Genomic DNA, 21,417 nt, shown 5'->3' with positions numbered 1-21,417 from the left:
ATTACAGGTGTGAACTAACATCACTCTTAGTTCACAACGGTGTAGAAAAGTAACATGGGGGCTGAATGCTAACAACCACGGGGCTTAGGCTTTTCTATAATTAGACGTTCTTGCAAAATCAGCATAAGCCAAAGGTCCCAACAGAAAGATTCTAGATTTTTGTTTTCTCTCTAGTTACTCTCCAAAGGCTGAATGGTATCATTTACATTCCAGGCAGAGAATCCCAGGAGCTTAGTAACATTCATTCCTCTGGATTCTCTAGGCCCTCCTTTGCCCCTCCACAGCCACACAGGCAAAGAATTCCTTGAGATCCTCATAAAACTGCCTGCCTAGAATGGTGACTTCACATAATGCTTTCAGATCCTGTTTAAAATAATGGTTATATAGAGAATGTTTTTGTAGCTTTTGTAAAACTGCTCTTAAAGACAATCACTATTATCTTGTTCAATAGCCCTTATATAAAGATCTACATGAAAGATTCATCTTAGAGCTGAATGTCAAGAAATATAATTGTTTCTCAGTGAAATGTGCTTCCTTTTAAAAAAAAGAGTTGAGTTATATAATCTCTTTTTTCCTCTTGCTGTCTCCCCCTCTCTCCTGTTTTCTCTTTAGCTGCCAGTAAGTTCAGATTTAAATTTTGTGTTCTGTTGAGGTTCAGTTCTTCACTTTCATTCTCCTCAGTCCTGCGTTATTTGGCTCTTGTTCTCACAGGATTGTTTTACTGGTTCTACTATGTCTGGGTCCTTCATTGTGGACAACCTGAATTCTTTTGGAAATTGACAGGCCTAAGTTAGAAGTGAAGGAACTGACTGGGTTTCCATTGACTGAGGTTTTACTGTACAACTAGGAGGTGTACGGGAATTTAAATGATCAAAGTCAAATAAGGGTCACTTGGGAAGAAAGATTTCATTTAGGAAAAGCCAAATGCCAAGATACTGGGTGCGATGGAGAATCATCTTCGCAAAACTCCCTCTCCCAAAGGCTCCCTACAGAGGGATATGACAACTGGGTCAGGAAAACAATTTCACATACAGATTGGCGACTAGCTTTCAATTACTCAATGAGAATTTTGGCCCAATCATGTCAGTCACCCTCCTATCACCCTGGGAAGAAGCAAGGAGCAGGAATGACTGCCTCCTTTAGCCACAGGGTGCAAGGAAGTTCCAATCTCTTGCTGTTGACCACTGGTCAGTCATCACCTTTTCATCTGAAGGCTTAGGAAGAAAGATTGAAAGAAAAGAAAAATGCTGCGATTCCTCACTCTGCACTAAGTTCATTAGGAAACTTATCCTTATTTATCCTTATTCTACAGACAGAGCAGTGGGTGTCCCCAGCTGAAAACACCCACATATGACAGGCAATTCTGTTCCTGCTCCACCAGGTGGGGCCCCAAAACCTGGAAGAAGGAGGAATATGAGCTCACAGGCTCAGCACCCTGAGCCCAACTCCCTGGAAATGCTTGCCCTGGAGGATGGCCCCGGGAGGGTCTCCCCAGCCCATAGCCTCAGCCAGGGCCAGGGAGCAGGAGACTCACTCCCAGCTACTTTCTGGCGTATTGACTCTCACAGATTTGTCATTCAATACACGGCTTCTCTCGCTGCAGCCCACACAGCTAATCCCTGTACTATATTTCTCTCAGTTTTCCCTCCTCCACCCACACTTCTTCTGACTTCTCTCCACACAGGAGAGACAGAACAGCTGAGGAAACAGCAGAACGGTGGAAAATTTTTGAAAGTGTTTCGAGCCCACCCAACCTGAGGAGAGCATTCAAAGAAAAACAGGAAGAGGGTGAGTAGGAGCTCCCTCAGCCCCCGCGCACAAGCCAGGGATTGTCACTCCCGCCTACCCCAAACCCAACAGGGGCCGACTGCTGGGACCGAGCCTCGGTGCCCACACGCAAAAATATGCAAATGTTTTCTGTGAGGATTATGGAATGGAGGCAATTGCTCAGCTATTTCAGACACTGCGTCATGGAACTTGGGGGCACAGTAGGCTCATTTCATTCAAACACCCACCATAAAAGTTCAACTAGCACCTTTGGTCTTAAATTGGAATCGCCAGAGGCCATCATACCTGGGGAAGGACTGCAGGTCTGAAGATGGACGTGTTTCTGTTCTGGCAACCAAAATTAGATTCCCTAATCTAGAGGACAACCAATGCCCTCTCTCCATGTGTGTATGTGATGTAATATTACTCATCTTTTTTTGCCTTTTTGTTTTTCATTTCCTTTCAACTTGTCTTCCTACACCATACCAGAGCTTCGAAGCCTGCTTGCTTTATCAGGGCTTGGGGGTGGGAAAGACATGTGAACTCATTTAGCTCTTGTTCCCTGTCTTGTTTGCTGGTGATCCAGCCAGTTAGATGACTTGAAGTGGGCAAGGACAGAAAGAGATTGGCTAATCCCATTCATTCATTCATTCATTCACTCATTCGTGAAACAGACCCTTATTGAGTATCTACACAGGTAAGTCCCCCATTCATACCCCGTTTATGGTCCAGGCTCAGTTAAACTAAGCCACAACAAATAGAAGTAATCTTTGATCCCCCTAATTTCCCTCAGGGACCTCTAGATCAATTTTTGGATCTAGTTTAGTACTATAGAGTTTTTGCATGAAATCCAGAACCTATGTAAGGGTTATATAACCAATGGATAAATAAGCTTGTAAAGTCCTTCCCTATGAGTCACCCATGGGAAGGTTTCCAGTCCATAGATTAGACTAGTCCTATCTCCTGGTTAAGTATCCAAGCACTACAAATCATTCATTCATCCATTCTTCTTTACTTTGCTGGCACAATTTATTTTTTTCCCCATTTTAAGTAAGAGATTATCCTCAAAGCTAGACTAACTTTTTTTACTAATCAGTGTTATGTGTTTGATGCTAATTGATATTTACTCATTCCAGTAACACATATTTATTGAGTAGCTACAATATACCAGGCACTGTCATAGGCACTGAGATGACAACTTCACGCAATGATCCCTTCATGGAATCAACAAAGGAGTGAGATCAAACAAATCTTGGCTTGCTGTTCTTTCTCAGAAACAAAGTAACTTTATCCATTGCTGTGCAGAGAATCAAAGTGAAAAACAGGGTTCTAATACAATGAACAAAAAGGAGGAATTGTTTGCATTTATTGACTAGAGATGATCAAGTTTTGAGCTTCTTTATATATCAATTCCACTGTAAGACTTGTTCTCCACAGCTGACATCTTAGAGATTGAACTACATAGATCGTAGTTAAATAGTTAAAGTTTTACAGAATTTTGAAGCATCGGACTGTGTAAAGAATGTTTTAAAGTTGGTTGTGAAAACCAGATGGTCAAAAGAACCACAACACATGGCCACTCCCAAAGAGCAGAATTTTCCTTCCGTCTTGAACTTTTACATTAAAGAATCAAAGAGATAAAAATTAGTTTTGCAGTCCTGGGACTCTGAGATTAAAGATTAATTATTTCAGTCTGTTGATGCCAACCTAGGGAATAAGACATTGAGGCCTGTATTGATGGGGGATGGCTCTGATGTGGTGTGTCAGCAGTAGACTTAGCAAATGAACAGGGTAGTAATTTGTGGCCAATAAATTTTTTCCTGCTTCAAAAAATTATCTATTGCCAGACTCAGCAGGGATCCAGAGGTTGGAGAGTCAAACCTGGGCTGTGGACTGAACATACCATTGCACTTCCTGGCACTGAGGGGCTTCTTAGTACCTATTTAGAAAACAACTCCATCTCCAACACAGCATTAAACTATCAGCAGGGTTTCCCATGTGGAATTTCTCTTTATATCTAAATTTACTGGACTATAACCACTCAATAGCAAAGAACCCCTTGTATTGTTCTATAACTACTATAAATTTTTGCTTAGACGGTCCCCAATATGTTTGCCTGCAACAAGAAAAATAAAAATGAATCGATTGGCAAGATCTCAAACAGAATAAGCTAATGACAAGCCTTATGTTTTAATAAGCTCGATGTTGGTCTTAATGAAATTGGTGGATGGTCTTTTTTTTCCTACATATGGAACTGTCATTGGTTTCTTTGGCTTTCACAAAGGATTTTTTGAAATGCATTGTTGTTATCAGAAGGAGTCTTTTCTTTTTTCTTTTATTTTTTTTAATTGCAAGGGCCCTAGGATAATCAGGGAAGGGAAAAACACTAATGAGAGGGGATTTGAATGGTAGTGCCTTCTCTCTTCATATCTATGTTTTTCATGGGACAGAGAAAACTAAGGATGCACAGTACCACCCAGTTGTCAGGCTATTGAGGGATGCCTCAGTCTATTCAGGACAGCAGTTTTAAAACCAGTGGAAAGAAGAAGACAGGCCTGGGTTTGAATCCTGACTCCATATTCTCACTCCATCATTTCATACTTTGGCCAGATTATTTAACCTTTCTGAGTCTGATTTAGTGGCGATCACTACCTGCCTCATAGGATTGCTGAGAAGGTTCACTGAGAGTAGGCAAGTTCCTGGCCAGCTGAAGGCCATCCCCCCGTCCCTTCTCCCTGTAGCCATATTTATGAGATGACATCACTGTTCCCTAGCGAGACGGCTACTAGGTCTCAGGGTTTCCAGATTTCTGCTGATTTAAGTATTCAACTGTGCTGATGTGATTTATGCAAATTCCAGCTGGGGACGGATGCCACAAAGGGAATGAGTCATTTCAGCCTTCATTAGCAGGCTCATCTTGCCTCTGAAAGAGCTGGGTTTTCCTTACTGATGGTAGAAAACGGTGGGAGAGATTACTCTGGGACTCCGGCACTCCTGATACAGGGTTCTTCTCATATAGCATCAATGAATTTTCACAGTTAAGATCCAGGACTCCCCGAAGTGACGTAAAGCAAGGGTTAACAGCTCAGACTTCGAAATCTGACAACATGAGGTTTAAATCCTGACTGCTAATATGAGCTTAGTAGCCTCTCAAAGTATCTGTTTTATCTTAGAGTTTTTGTGAGGATTAAATGAGGCAACATACCTAAAGTACTTGGGATAGTGATTGGCACATAGTAAATGCTCTATAAAAGTCTGGTTTTTTTTTTTTTTTTTTTCTCTTCCTCTGTTTTGGCCAGACTTCACCTCTCAGCTATTTTCTAAAACCGAAGCCCGCCTTCCAGCAGTTGGCACATTAAAAGAGATGTTGTTTCTTGAACATTTATTATGTTTACACTTCTGCTTAAATGCCTACATCCTACCAAAACCTCCCCACCTGATATTAATTCATCCTTTGATCATTATTTTGTGAAGCCTGTCTTCCATTTGAAAGAAACTATAATCATTGCTCAGTCATATAAAATTTCACATCATAACTAAATAAATAGTTGTTGCTCATGAAGATAAACAAGAGCTTAAATAATACGCTTTATTTAAAGCTGTCCAGAGGTGGCTGGCAAGATGGCTGAATAGGAACAGCTCCAGTCTGCAGCTCCCAGCAAGATGAATGTAGAAGGCAGGTGATTTCTGCATTTCCAACTGAGGTACCCAGTTCATCTCACTGGGACTGGTTAGAGAGTAGGTGCGGCCCATGGAGGTCGAGCAGAAGCAGGGTCACCCGGGAAGTGCAAGGAGTTGAGGAATTCCCTCCCTTAGCCAAGGGAAACCATGAGGAATAGTGCATTCCAGCCCAGATACTATGCTTTTCCCATGGTCTTCACAGCCCACAGACCAGGAGATTCTCTTGGGTGCCTATACCACCAGAGCCCTGGGTTTCAAGCACAAAACTGGGCGGCCATTTGGTCAGGCACTGAGCTAGCTGCAGGAGTTTTTTTTCATACTCCAGTGGCTCCTGCAACACCAGTGAGACAGAACCATTCACTCCCCTGGAAAGGGGGCTAAAGCCAGGGAGCCAAGTGGTCTAGCTCACTGGACCCCACTCCAAAGGAGCCCAGCAAGCTAAGATCCACTGGCTTGAAATTCTCGCTGGCAGCACAGCAGCCTGAAGTCGATCTGGAATGCTTGAGCTTGATGTGGGGAGGGGCATCCACCATTATTGAGGCTTGGGTAGGTGGTTTTCCCCTCACAGTATAAACAAAGCTGCCAGGAAGTTCAAACCGGGTGGAGCCCACCGTAGCTCAACAAAGCCACTCTAGCCAGACTCCCTCTCTAGATTCCTCCTCTCTTGGTAGGGCATCTCTGAACGAAAGGCAGCAGCCCCAGTCAGGAGCTTATAGATAAAACTCCCATTTCCCTGGAATAGAGCACTTGGGGGAAGGGGCGGTTGTGGGCACAGCTTCAGCAGACTTAAACATTCCTGCCTGCTGGCTCTGAAGAGAGCAGCAGATCTCCCAGCACAGCACTCGAGCTCTGCTAAGGGACAGACTGCCTTCTCAAGTGGGTCCCTGACCCCCATGCTTCCTGACTTGGGAGACACTTCCCAGCAGGGGTCTATAGACACCTCATACAGGAGAACTCCAGCTGGCATCTGGCGGGTGCCCCTATGGGATGAAGCTTCCAGAGGAAGGAAAAGGCAGCAATCTTTGCTGTTCTGCAGCCTCCGCTGGTGATACCCAGGCAAACAGGGTCTGGAGTGGACCTCCAGCAAACTCCAGTAGACCTGCATCAGACAGGCCTGACTGTTAGAAGGAAAACTAACAAATAGAAAAGAATAGCATCAACATCAACAAAAAGGACGTCCACACAGAAACGCCATCTGAAGGTCACCAACATCAAAGACCAAAGGTAGATAAATTCACAAAGATGAGGGAAAAAGCAGTGCAAAGCAAAGAGGCTGAAAATTCCAAAAACCAGAACACCTCTTCTCCTTTAAAGGATCATAAGTCCTCACCAGCAAGGGAACAAAACTGGATAGAAAATGAGTTTGACTAATTGACAGACGTCGGCTTCAGAAAGTGTTATAACAAACTCCTCCGAGCTCAAAGAGCATGTTCTAACCCAATGCAAGGAAGCTTAGAACCTTGAAAAAAGGTTAGAGGAATTGCTAACTAGAATTACTAGTTTTGAGAAGAACATAAATGACCTGATGGACCTGAAAAACACAGCACAAGAACTTCATGAAGCATACACAAGTATCAATAGCCAAATTAATCAAGCAGAAGAAAGGATATCAGAGATTGAAGATCAACTTAATGAAATAAAGCATGAGGACAAGATTAGAGGGGAAAAAAATGAAAAGGAACAAACAAAGCCTCCAAGAAATATGGGACTATGTGAAAAGACCAAACCTATGTTTGATTGGTGAACCTGAAAGTGACAGAAAGAATGGAACCAAGTTGGAAAACACTCTTCAGGATATTATCCAGGAGAACTTCCGCAACCTAGCAAGACAGGACAACACTCAAATTCAGGAAATACAGAGAACAACACAAAGATACTCCTCGAGAAGAGCAACCCCAAGACACATAATCGTCAGATTCACCAAGGCTGAAATGAAGAAAACAATGTTAAGGACAGCCAGAGAGAAAGGTCGGGTTGCCCACAGAGGGAAGCCCATCAGACTAACAGCAGATCTCTTAGCAGAAACCTGACAAGCCAAGAGAGAGTGGGGGCCAATATTCAACATTCTTAAAGAAAAGAATTTTCAACCCAGAATTTCATATCCAGCCAAACTAAGCTTCATAAGCAAAGGAGAAATAAAATCCTTTCTAGACAAGCAAATGCTGTTTGTCACCACCAGGCCTGCCTTACAAGAGCTCCTGAAGGAAGCACTAAATATGGAAAGGAAAAACCAGTACCAGCCACTGCAAAAACATACCAAACTGTAAAGACCATGAACACTATAAAGAAACTACCTCAACCAACGGGCAAAAGAACCAGCTGGCATCATAATGACAGGATCAAATTCACACATAACAATATTAACCTTAAATGTAAATAGGCTAAATGCCCCAGTTAAAAGACACAGACTGGCACATTGGAGAGAGTCAAGACCCACTGATGTGCTGTATTCAGGAGACCATCTCACACGCAAAGACACACATAGGCTCAAAATAAAGGGATGGAGGAATATTTGCCAAGCAAATGGAAAGCAAAAACAAAACAAAACAAAACAAAAAACAAAAAGCAGGGATTGCAATCCTAGTCTCTGATAACACAGACTTGAAACCAACAAAGATCAAAAAAGACAAAGAAGGGCATTACATAATGGCAAAGGGATCAATGCAACAAGAAGAGCTAACTACCCTAAATATATATGCACCCAGTATAGGAGTACCCAGATTCATAAAGCAAGTTCTTAGAGACCTACAAAGAGACTTAGACTCACACACAATAATAGTGGGAGACTTTAATACCCCACTGTCAATATTAAACAGATCAATGAGACAGAAAATTAACAAGGATATTCAGGACTTGAACTCAGTTCTGGACCAAGAGGACCTAATAGACATCTACAGAACTCTCCACCCCACATCAACAGAACATACGTTCTTCTTAGCACCACACTGCACTTATTCTAAAATTGACCACATAATTGGAAGTAAAACACTCCTCAGCAAATGTAAAAGAATGGAAATCATAACAAACAGTCTCTCAGACCACAGTGCAATCAAATTAGAATTCAGGATTAAGAAACTCACTCAAAACCACACAACTGCATGGAAACTAAACAACCTGCTCCTGAATGGCTACTGGGTAAATAATGAAATTAAGTTAGAAATAAATAACTTCTTTGAAACCAATGAGAACAAAGACACAATGTACCAGAATCTCTGGGACACAGCTAAAGCAGTGTTTAGAGGGAAATTTACAGCACTAACTGCCCACAAGAGAAAGTGGGAAAGATCTAAAACTGACACCCTGACATCACAATTAAAAGAACAAGAGAAGCAAGAGCAAACAAATTCAAAAGCTAGCAGAAGACAAGAAATAAATAAGATCAGAGCAGAACTGAAGGAGATAGAGACATAAAAAAAACCCTTCAAAAAAATCAATGAATCCAGGAACTAGTCTTTTTTGAAAAGATTAACAAGATAGACCACTAGCCAGACTAATAAAGAAGAAAAGAGAAAAGAATCAAATAGACCCAACAAAAAATGATAAAGGGGATATCACCACTGATTTCACAGAAATACAAATTACCATCAGAGAATACTATACACACCTCTATGCAAATAAACTAGAAAATCTAGAAGAAATGAATAAATTCCTGGACACATACACCCTCCCATGACTAAACCAGGAAGAAGTCAAATTCCTGAATAGACTAATAACAAGTTCTGAAATTGAGACAGCAATTAATATCTTACCAACCAAAAAAAGCCCAGGACCAGACAGATTCATGGCAGAATTCTACCAGAGGTAGAAAGAGGAGCTGGTACCATTCCTTCTGAAACTATTCCAAACAACAGAAAAAGAGGGACTCCTCTCTAACTCATTTTATGAGGCCAGCATCATCCTGATACCAAAACCTGGCAGAGATACATCAAAAAAAGAAAATTTCAGGTCAATATCCCTGATGAACATCTATGTGAAAATCCTCAATAAAATACTAGCAAACCAAATCCAGCAGCACATCAAAAAGCTTATCCACCATGATCAAGTCAGCTTCATTCCTGGGATGCAGGGCTGATTCAAAATATGCAAATCAATAGACATAATCCATCGCATAAACAGAACCAATGACAATAACCACATGATTATCTCAATAGATGCAGAAAAGGCCTTCAATAAAATTCAACACCCCTTCATACTAAAAACTCTCAATAAACTAGGCATTCATGGAATGTATCTCAAAATAATAAGAGCTATTTATGACAAACCCACAGCCAATATCATACTGAATGAGCGAAAGCTAGAAGCACCAGGCATGGTGGCTCATGCCTATAATCCCAGCACTTTGGGAGGCCGAGGAGGTTGGATCACAAGGTCAGGAGATTGAGACCATCCTGGCTAACATGGTGAAACCTCATCTCTACTAAAAATACACAAAAAAATTAGCTGGGCTTGGTGGCATGCACCTGTAATCCCAGCTACTCAGGAGGCTGAGGCAGGAGAATCGCTTGAACCTCGGAGGCACAGGTTGCAATGAGCCGAGATTGCGCCACTGCACTCCCGCTTGGGTGACAGAGCGAGACTCCGTCTCAAAATAAATAAATAAATAAATAAACTGGAAACCTTCCCTTTGAAAACCCGCACAAGACAAGGATGCCCTCTCTCACCACTCCTATTCAACATAGTATTGGAAGTTCTGGCCAGGGCAATCAGGCAAGAGAAAGAAAAAAAGGTACTCAAATAGGAAGAGAGGAAGTTAAATTGTCTGTGTTTGCAGATGACATGATTGTATATTTAGAAAACCCCATCATCTCAGCCTAAAATCTCCTTAAGCTGATAAGCAACTTCAGCAAAGTCTCAGGATACAAAATCAATGTTCAAAAATCACAAGCATTCCTATACAACAATAATAGACCAACAGAGAGCCAGATCATGAGTGACTGCCCATTCACAATTGCTACAAAAAGAATTAAATACCTAGGAATACAACTTACAAGGGATATGAGGGACCTCTTCAAGGAGAACTACAAACCACTGCTCAAGGAAATAAGAAAGAACACAAACAAATGGAAAAACATTCCATGCTCATGGATAGGAATAATCAATATCATGAAAATGGCCATACTGCCCAAAGTAATTTATAGATTCAATGCTATCCCCACCAAGCTACCATTGACTTTCTTCACAGAATTAGGAAGAACTACTTTAAATTTCATATGGAACCAAAAAAGAGCCTGCATAGCCAAGACAATCCTAAGCAAAAAGAACAAAGCTGGAAGCATCATGGTACCTGACTTCAAAGTATACTACAAGGCTACAGTAATCAAAACAGCATGGTACTGGTACCAAAACAGATATGTAGACCAATGGAACAAAACAGAGGCCTCAGAAATAACACCACACATCTACAACCATCTGATCTTTGACAAACCTGACAAGAACAAGCAATGGGGAAAGGATTCCCTACTGAATAAATGGTGCTGGAAAAACTCGCTAGCCATATGCAGAAAACTGAAACTGGACCCCTTCCTTACAGCTTATATGAAAATTAACTCAAGATGGATTAAAGACTTAAACATAAGAACTAAAACCATAAAAACCCTAGAAGAAAACCTAGGCAATACCATTCAGGACATAGGCATGGGCAAAGACTTTATGACTAAAACACTAAAAGCAATGGCAACAAAAGCCAAAATCCACAAATGGAATCTAGTTAAACTAAAGAGCTTCTGCAAAGCAAAAGAAACTATCATCAAAGTGAACAGGCAGCCTACAAAATGGGAGAAAATTTTTACAGTCTATCCATCTGACAAAGGGCTAATATCCAGAATCTACAAGGAACTTCAACAAATTTACAAGAAAAAACCCCATCAAAAAGTGGGCAAAGGATATGAACAGACGCTTCTCAAAAGAAGACATTTATGTGACCAAGAAACATATGAAAGAAAGCTCTCTAACTGGTCATTAGAGAAATGCAAATCAAAACCACAATGAGATACCATCTCACACCAGTTAGAATGGCAGTCATTAAAAAGTCAGGAAACAACAGTTGCTGGAGAGGATGTGGAGAAACAGGAACACTTTTACACTGTCGGTGGGAGTGTAAATTAGTTCAAGCATTGTGGAAGACAGTGTGGCGATTTCTCAAGGATCTAGAACCAGAAATACCATTTGACTCAGCAATCCCATTACTGGGTATATACCCAAAGGATTATAAATCATTCTACTATAAAGACACATGCACACGTATGTTTATTGCAGCACTATTCACAATAGCAAAGACTTGGAACCAACCCAAAAATAGGCTGGATAAAGAAAATGTGGCACTTATACACCATGGAATACAATGCAGCCATAAAAAAGGATTGATTTAATGTCATTTGCAGGGACATAGATGAAGCTGGAAGCCATCATTCTCAGCAAACTAACACAGGAAGAGAAAACCAAACACCTCATGTTTGCACGCATAAGTGGGAGTTGAACAATGAGAACACATGCACACAGGAAGGGGAACATCACACACCGGGGCCTTTTTGGGGGGTGGAGGGGTAGGGGAGGGATAGAATGAGGAGAAATACCTAATATAGATGATGGGTTAGTGGGTGCAGCAAACCACCATGGCACGTGTATACCTATGTAACAAACCTGCATGTTCTGCACATGTATCCCAGAACTTAAAGTATAATTTAAAAAAAAGCTCTCTAGTTTCATTCCATTATTCCTAAGTTCCATATCCTACCAAAGTAGTTTATCTCAATAAGCTTGGTTTCAAAGAAAAACTAAAAAACTCTCTATCAAAATATGAATATTAAGAATGATCTGAATATTCATCATGATACATAAAGCTGCTCCAAGGAGGTGGGAGGCTAAGAAAACACCACCTCGGTAGATAAGTTAACATTTACCAAATGCCTAATGGATGCACAGCCGCTTACTGATGAATGTCATCTTCAGCATCTTAGTGAGAGAGCGTCACATTTCTTTTTTCCTAGAAGAATCTCTTTACATATTTCATGCTTTTGGAGAGGCAGGTATGTCTCCATGATAATATATATGTAATTAGCTCCTTTATGTTACCAATATATCATGGAGACATTCGGATTTACATTATACACAAGCTCACTATTAGTTTCCTGAGTTAGGTGGTACGGATTCTGATATAGCTAGTAAAAAACCCATAAAATATGCATAAATCCTGCCTAATGACTGAAGTTAAATATACCTCAAAGAATGTTCTATCATTAAAATTCACATACATTTTTCTTATAAGGGAGTTATTCTGCATTGTAGCATGTGTTTTATTACAAACTTGGAGTTCATTGATGAAACATGATAGAGCTGCAAATCAAGTCAGCAGCTTCATTAGTTCAGCAGGATTTTAGGCTACATTTCTCCCTTGGTGAGCAGAAGCCAGAGGGTAGTTTAGGGCCAGGAGCTTGGTTCCTGGGCTCTGGGCAGTCTCTCCCATGGAGAGGGCCCCTTACCTGAGGCCCTCGCCCTCAGAAGAGTGCTGCCTGCAATACTCCAGAGTGTAGGTCTCCGTGGCCTCTGGGGTGGTGGGCCGCCATCGGATAGTGGCTGTGTTCCAACACACAGTACAGTCCTCAGCGCGGATCACAGGGGTGGAGGGTGCTGCAGAAAGAGAGTCAGGACAGTCGTGGAGCAATGCCAGCTTGCTTTCCTGGGATCTGAGAAGCACGTGGTCTTCCATGGCTTCAGCATGATTCTGTTTTTAATTTTTTTTTTATCAGAAAATGAATTCTGTCTTAAAAACCCAAAAGGGATCAAATATAGATGGTGAAGTCTCTCTCCCTTCTCTGCCTTCCACATTGCCCAGTTCTCACACATCCCCAAACAGCCCCTAATAGTAGCTTCCTATAACTCCCACCAGACTTTCTTTATACATATACAAGCAAATCAAAGTAAAGATTCTTTCCCCTGTCCCAGTACAAACAAGTTAGCGACGATCTTGTCCTCAGTAAGCGCTCAATAAAGGCTTGTTTTAAGCGACAATCTTGTCCTCAGTAAGCATTAATAAAGGCTTGTTTTAAAAGGCAAGAGGAAAGGATAAAGGGTAGGAGTAAACTATCTCTTGGCTGAGGCAGGTTGCCATTATCTTAAAGGCAGTGCAGCCTTGGTTTAGACTTCATACCCTGTGGAAAAGATTTCATCCTGAGAATGCATTTACAGTTAAATACCACTACTTAAAACCTTTTGGGGATTCCCAGCACCCACACACAGCCCAAGCTTCTTACTTTGCAAACATGTCCTCTCTATGTCAGCCTTTCTCATCTTGTCTTTCCTTTGCTTAAGTCTAAGAAATAATACCAAACTTCTTAGAGTGTCCTGCACACTCCATACTGTTTCTTGCCTTGATGCCTCTGCTCATGTCTTTTTCAAGTGGAATATCCTCCTTTAACGCATTACTTCCTATTGATCCTTTAAAGCATTTTCTGCAGACATCAGTTCTAGGAAGCAGTTCTGATCCTGCCCCTGCCCCAGGCCAACTTGAGTGCCCCTCTGGAGTGCTCTCATAATAACCTGTGTATATCTGGATATGGCCCTTATCACACATTTTCTATGATCTTCTGTTTTTCCATCTCCCCACCTGAGCATGAGCTTCTTGAGAACAGGACCCCAGTCTTATTCATCATTGTATAACCAGCACTTGGCACAACACTCAACACACAATAGGTGCTTAATAAACACTTACTGGCTGATCTCAAGAGTCCGTGAAGAATTGAGCTTTGTTTTCTGACACCCTTAGCATCCATAAGTGTTAACACTTATGCTAGCACCCTTAGCATCCATCTCCTTACCTGTCCTAAAGATTGCCCTTTCACTGGGCAGGCTACATCCAGTGAAGTTCACAGCCATCACCCACACTTGATAGCATCGGTCAGGTTCCAGATCTTCAAAAATGCAGTAGCTTTCTTTCACTGTCAGTCTGTATTCTTCTACCAACTCTAGCATAAGACACAATTAAAATCTAAGATGTCTTCCAAAGTTAATTAAAAGTTATAGTTATTGGAAAAAGTCATCTATGATTTTCTTTCAGTGGAAAACTCAAACTGATAACCTTACAGATACCATTATGTGAAAACCAGCTCCTTAGAATACATATGAAAGCAACAGCATTCTGAAAAGAGATACTTAGGATGACATGGTACACTACTTGTTAACACTTATCAGAAAATAAGTGCATATTAGTAAGATTCTGAGCTTCATATACCACAATTAAAGTAACTTATTTCAGTAGTGAATATTAAAATTACATAAAGTATATGTTAGCTTAAATCTCAGTAACACATTCTCAAGAAAAACTTAAGAATCCCTGCCAATATTTCAGAAGAGTGTGTCCTAAAAAAAGGACAACTTCATGGTTTTTAAACATCTTTACAGATTAGTAAACTATTTTGGTGTTCAGTATGACCTTCCAGGTTTCAAATCCTGGTTCTTTCTCATGAATTCCAGAATTCTTTCCACTAGAGATTTCCACAGTTTATAGAAATACTTAAATAACTTTGATAGGTCATAAGCTACTCTAAGAAGTAACTTTGTCCAATTAAGACACTTTTCTTCTAAAATTTTAAAAATTATTTTACTTTGAATATTTTAGTAATAAACATTATTCAATATCATTCTGAACAACCCTACCAATTTGGGCCAATTTGATTATTCTTACTGAAATTTTATCTCCTTTAAAACATATGGTTTTCTTTGTAAATTTTGCCTATGGGAATTTCAGTTATCCCCACCTTATTACTCTTGAATGTCACATCTTTAAAACTTTTCCACTTAAGAACCCAGACTGTTTCTTTAAAAGAAAATCTGGAGCTCTTCAACTTAGCAGGTCTCTCAACTGCCTCTCTCCTTTCCAATGAGCTGTACTTTCTGGACAGAAAGTTCAGTTTAAAGAACGTCATAAGGACTTGTACACTGAAGAATATTTCCCCCATATCCCAGAATCTGTGTCTGCATTTTCACTGGAATCATTCTTTTAGGCAAAGTCCTATGATACGGTTTGGTTCTGTGTCCCCACCCAGATCTCACGTTGAATTGTAATTCCCAGTGTTGGAGGAAGAGCCTGGTGGGAGGTGACTGAATCATGGGGGTGGACTTCTCCCTTGCTCTTCTCATAAATGAGTTCTCAAGAGATCTGGTTGTCTGAAAGTGTGTAGCACCTCCTGCTTTATTCTCTCTCTCTTCCCTGCCAGCCATGGGAAGATGTGCTTGTTTCCCCTTCACCTTCTGCCATGATTCTAAGTTTCCTAAGGCCTCCCCTGCCATGCTTCCTGTACACCTTGTGGAACTGTGAGCCAGTTAAACCTCTTCTTCATAAATTGCCCAGTCCTAGGTATGTCTTTATAGCAGTGTGAGCATGAACTAATACATCCTATTACCCTAGCACTCCCTTTAACAATGCACATAACATATGTGACTAGAGACCCTACTAAATATGGCACAGTATCACAGACTAGATTATCAGATTAGCTAACTGTTATTAACACAGTTCAGGGCACAGAAACAATGAGACACAGGATAGGGAAGTGTTTGGGGTGGGGGTGGGGATGAAATCCACTAAAAAAATAAGTACTCCAAGCAATAGCTATTTGATAAGAAGGGTCTCGGAGAGCCATGGTGTTTCATAAAGCAGCTAGAAATAGATGGAGATGAAGTATGGTGTAAGAAAACACACAGAGAGACAAACAAACAAAAGAATAAACTTCAGAGCTTGAAAGATGTGTGTTTGACCCCTGCCCCTGTCATGTACAAGTTGCAAGGCCTTGAGCAAACTACTTAACCTCACATCAGTTTTCTCACTTGCAAACAAGGATAGTAACATTTACTTGGTTGTGCTGTAACAGGCATGTGGAAATAGGTCAATAAAACAGGAGTCACTACATTACAGATTTAGATTCAGCCAACTTTACAGCGTGCCTATAATTGCTTTTTTATACTTTTTTCTAAATTAATTATCACATGATATTTCAAAAGACTTAAATATTAGTAATAGTATAATATACTACCATTCATTCCTGATTACAAATTGGGCGCCTGAGTTAGGTAGGACGCCAAGCCTGCCACATGCTCATCTGGTTTCCACAGTATGTGGGTCTATCTTCTTTTTTTTTTTTTTTTTTTTTTTGAGACGGAGTCTCGCTCTGTAGCCCAGGCTGGAGTGCAGTGGCGCGATCTCGGCTCACTGCAAGCTCCGCCTCCCGGGTTCACGCCATTCTCCTGCCTCAGCCTCCCGAGTAGCTGGGACTAAAGGCGCCCGCCATCTCGCCCGGCTAGTTTTTTGTACTTTTTAATAGAGACGGGGTTTCACCATGTAGGCCAGGATGGTCTCGATCTCCTGACCTCGTGAGCCACCCGTCTCGGCCTCCCAAAGTGCTGGGATTACAGGCTTGAGCCACCGCGCCCGGCCTACAAGCAACACAGAACGGCAGCACTACCAGCTCTGATTCATCAGGAAGCACAACCTCAAACTGCCTGGCTTCCGGGGCTTATGAGAAGTCCTTCTGAGCGGAGAGATACTTACAGAGGCTCAGCTGTAAGACATACCATCCATTCACCCTACTAAGCACTTTCATTTCTATCCACACATTAATTGGGGACACAGGAAGACTCCATCATACCTAGGCCCATGCCTTGGGAACTGTGAACACTGAATGAACCCTGTGGCTTGTTGGTGGCTTTTAGCAAAGACAGACCTGAGAAACTGCCACCCATGACATCTCATGCTTCATCCGCATTCAGACCATTGTGGATCACACTATCCTCTCTATGCCTTCTTCCCTAAAAGTGGAACACGTGACACTTGTCTTTCAGGCTTCTGTACTGATTAAAACTTTATTTTCCTTGAAACTCTGGTGTGTTACCTCCTTTCTGAAAATGAGAACCACTTCATTGTGCCTGTTATTCTGAGAGCTCAAAGCCAAATGTGAATCTCAATTACAATATTTGTGTTGACTATTATAATATGTACGCCATTTTGTTTTCCTTGATCTTGATTCCCAAATTTGGCTTCTGTAGTTATTATTTCATCACATGGTTGTTGGGGTTTTGTCGTTGTTTTGTAAGCGGCTATAAATGCTTTGTGGGAAGAGTCATAATACAGGTATATGTTTAAATACTTCACATGAAGATGCCTGAATATGCGTATGCATTTGTATTTGTGTTAGCAATCCTACCATTTACTTCTTGGTCATCATGTGGCTCCTCCATGCAGTAAACCTGAAACGAATCAACAACATCATCCTTGTTCATGCTCCAATAAACTGCAATCGTTGTGCTGGTGGCAGAATTTGGTTCCTGAGGTTCTAATCTAGGAGGCTGTGGAACTGGAATATAAACAAGATTTATTGTAACTAATGCTGTTTTTATTAATTTGTTGGGCAAACATTACTTATGCTCGTTGAAAAAAATTCAAACAATATAGAAACATATGGTATAAAAGTAGAAGGGCTTCCTTATTCCCCCAAACTCCCAACCCCAATTATATTTTTTCATTTTTTCATTTTATTTATTTATTTATTTTTAAGACAGAGTCTCACTCCGTCATCCAGGCTGGAGTGCAGTGGCATGATCTCAGCTCACTGCAACCTTTGCCTCCCAGGTTCAAGCGATTCTCCTGCCTCAGCCTCCCAAGTTGCTGGGATTACAGGTGCCCGTCACTATGCCTGGCTAATTTTTGTATTTTTAGTAGAGACGGGGTTTTACCATCATGGTTAGGATGGTCTCGAACTTCTGATCTCAGGTGAACTGCCCACCTCAGCCTCCCAAAGTGTTGTGATTACAGTCGTGAGTCACTGCACCTGGCCAGTTTTTTTTTTTTTTTTTTTTTTTTTTGAGATGGAGTCTTGCTCTATCACCCACGCTGGAGTGTGGTGGCGCAATCTCAGCTCACTGCGACCTCCGCCTCCCGGGTTCAAGCAATTCTCCTGCCTCAGTCTCCTGAGTAGCTGGGATTACAGGCACGCACCATCACAACTGGCTAATTTTTGTATTTTTAGTAGAGGTGGGGTTTCACTATGTTGGTCAGGCTGTTCTTGAACTCCTGGCCTCAAGGATTCCACCCACCTCAGCCTCCCAAAGTGCTGGAATTACAGGTGTGAGCCACCGTGGCAGCCATATTCTTTAGATGTAATTACTGTTGCAGTTGAATGTGTGTCCCTCCGCAATGTTTTCTATGCTTTTTTACATGTGCATATATATGATACACACAGAAATAAACAAAAATGTATTACAAAATGGGATCACTTGAGAATACTCTTCTATAGTCCTATAGTTGGAGCAATAAACTCATGTAGGTTAGAGGAGGCAACAACTGACTTGCTTATCCTTCAAAACAAAACACATGCTTTGCTAGATGACCAAGGTTGTATCATTCTATATCAATATAGATTCTATATTCACAACAGAGGAAAATGAAACCCTTTTAAGATATCGTTGGTATGTCTTCTAACCTGAAAAATACTTGCAAAAATAAAATATCAAAATACACTTTCTGAAACGACCATCCCATTTTGTCTTTCCAACATGGCTACGCCTATCAATTTTTAAATTATTAACTTTTTAAAAATTAAACAAAATATAAAAACTACAGAAAAGTAGCCTACTGATTCAGCATACATTTTAGACATCTAGTATAACTCTGTTGTTCTGAATTTTACTGACAACAAAATCCTTGAATGTTTTCCTAGAAACTTGTAAAGTTCATGATTATGCATACAAACATTAATGGTATATGCAATGCCATAAATCAAGCTTTTATGCAATTCTCCCCCAAAACTTATGACACAAAATCTTTGAACATATTTTACAAATTAGAGAAAAAGATTATTCTTATAGTTGAAAAGATAGCATGTTTTTTTTTTTTTTTGAGGTGGAGTCTTGCTCTGTCGCCCAGGCTGGAGTACAGTGGTGCGATCTTGGCTCACTGCAACCTCCACCTCCAAGGTTCAAGCAATTCTCCCGCCCCAGCCTCCCTGGTAGCTAGGATTACAGGAGCCCACCACCACGCCCAGCTCATTTTTTTTGTATTTTTAGTAGTGACAGGGTTTCACCGTGTTGGCCAGGCTGGTCTCAAACTCCTTGACCTCAGGTGATCCGCTCGCCTCAGCCTCCCAAAGTGCTGGGATTACAGGCATGAGCCACCGCACCAAGCCCAATAGCATGTTTTTACATTTATTTTTTGTGGTTATTTTTTTCCAGTCAACAATTTCCTGAGAGATAAGTTTACTGAAATATTAATAATACGGGCCAAATTTTATGAGATTACTTTATTAAAAGTGGACACCAAAGGAAAAGAAAACTAAAGGTCAGTTCAGCAAGAAGGTAAAAATGAGAAAAACATAAATGGTTCTAAAGAATGTAACAAAAAGAGACAAACCGAGAAGATGCAATAGCAATAAAGAGCTGAAGAAACACACAGTTGTGAAAAACGAGAAGCAGAAGAGGAGAAGGGTCAAGTTCATGGACTTCAGTGCAGAGTGGCTGGCCCAAGGTTAAACACCAGACCCACCCGCTCTGTTACCTTAGCCTCAGTTTTCCCGTCTTTAAAATGAGAAAACATTTTAAAGCATTACCTTCCAGGAGCGTTATAAGAAGAAAATAATATCTATCAAGTGCTTAGCAAAGTGGCTGACAGGTAACCAGCACTAACATTCAGAAAGCAAAGGGGCCTTGGCCAGGAGCACAGGAAACAGCGGGGCGAGGCAGGAAGCTCCTGAAGATGAGGGCTGAACGAGGGACCCACCATCTGGAAAGCCACAGAGGCCACAGAGGTAAGACCTGTGGAGCGAACTGAATGCTAAGGCAGAGGTCGCTGGTGAGAGCGCCTCCCCAGGGACCAATCACAGGTCAGAGACCCTCATACTGTCTTGGAAATTATTGCTTGTCTTCCCAGCAGGAAATGGATGTCACATTCTAAATGAGTCTGTCCAGATCAATGTAGTTCAGTAAATTTTCATGTTCCCCAGGTCTATAAAAGGACCAAGTGGAATGTTTCAACGATTGTCGATCATCTTTGAAGCAATATTTCAGAATTACTTGAGGCGTGAACAATGAAAATGCTCCCCCTTTTACCCTATGAATTATACATGGAGCTGTATCTGCTTTTTAAAAATGAAAACATCTTTCACATTTCTCTCTCTCTTTCTCAGGTAAATTAACAAACTTAAAAACTGATTAATTGATCCAAGAAAATCACTTAATTTTAAGGAAAAAGCAAAGTATGTAAGTTAGAAATTTTGTTTTAATGTGCTCCTTCCCCCAAAAGCATTAAAGTTAAAACACCTTTTTTCAGAAACAGGAAATACTTTTACTTTTCAAAGAATTCTAAAATGAAAAGGGAATCAGAATATTCCATAGATATAATCTAATAATAATGGCTGAATTTACAATTCTTATGTGGTAGAAGAACATCAGAGACCCGGAGTTTAGCAACTATGTTTACACTTTCACAGTAATAAGCTTGAATAAGTGTGATGCCGGCCAGGTGTAGTGGCTCACGCCTGTAATCCCAGCACTTTGGGAGGCCGAGCAGGGCAGATCACTTGAGGTCAGGAGTAGGAGACCAACCTGGCCAATGGAGCAAAACCCCATGTCTACTAAAAATACAACAATTAGCTGGGCATGGCGATGCGTGCCTATAATCCCAGGTACTGGGGAGGCTGAGGCATAAGAATGGCTTGAACCTGGGAGGCGGAGGTTGTAGTGAGCCCGAGATGGTGCCACTGCACTTCAGCCTGGGCGACAGAGTGAGACTCTGTCTGGAAAAAAAAAAAAAAAAAAAGGTATGATACCAAAAAATACCAAAATGAAAGTTTAGGGCTTCATTATAAGAGGCTAAGGAATTGGGTAGAAGAATCACTCCTCTGCCTGATGAGACGTGCCCAAAAAGAGCCGCCACATTTGGGGAGTTAAGCATTAACCAAACTGGACCTCGGAATCTGTGGCCAGATACAG

At 41.1% G+C, this 21,417-nt stretch overlaps 1 protein-coding gene across 1 annotated transcript in view; it reads right to left on the bottom strand.

The window, feature by feature from the left end:
• The window catches only part of CMYA5 (cardiomyopathy associated 5), a 105,029-nt gene that overhangs the window by 16,970 nt on the left and 66,642 nt on the right, over positions 1 to 21,417 (bottom strand). The window contains exons 8-10 of the mRNA XM_023215071.2: positions 17,640 to 17,789; positions 14,262 to 14,408; positions 12,927 to 13,074 (exon numbers count right to left, since the gene is read on the bottom strand). Of these exons, the coding sequence (XP_023070839.2) occupies positions 12,927 to 13,074; positions 14,262 to 14,408; positions 17,640 to 17,789 (445 nt within the window). The remainder of the gene's footprint in view (positions 1 to 12,926; positions 13,075 to 14,261; positions 14,409 to 17,639; positions 17,790 to 21,417) is intronic.

The sequence above is a fragment of the Piliocolobus tephrosceles genome, chromosome 4, assembly GCF_002776525.5.
Source record: "Piliocolobus tephrosceles isolate RC106 chromosome 4, ASM277652v3, whole genome shotgun sequence".
Classification (NCBI taxonomy): Eukaryota; Metazoa; Chordata; class Mammalia; order Primates; family Cercopithecidae; genus Piliocolobus; species Piliocolobus tephrosceles.
Note: the sequence above shows the minus strand (reverse complement) of the source record. Positions and strands in the feature narration are given on the sequence as shown.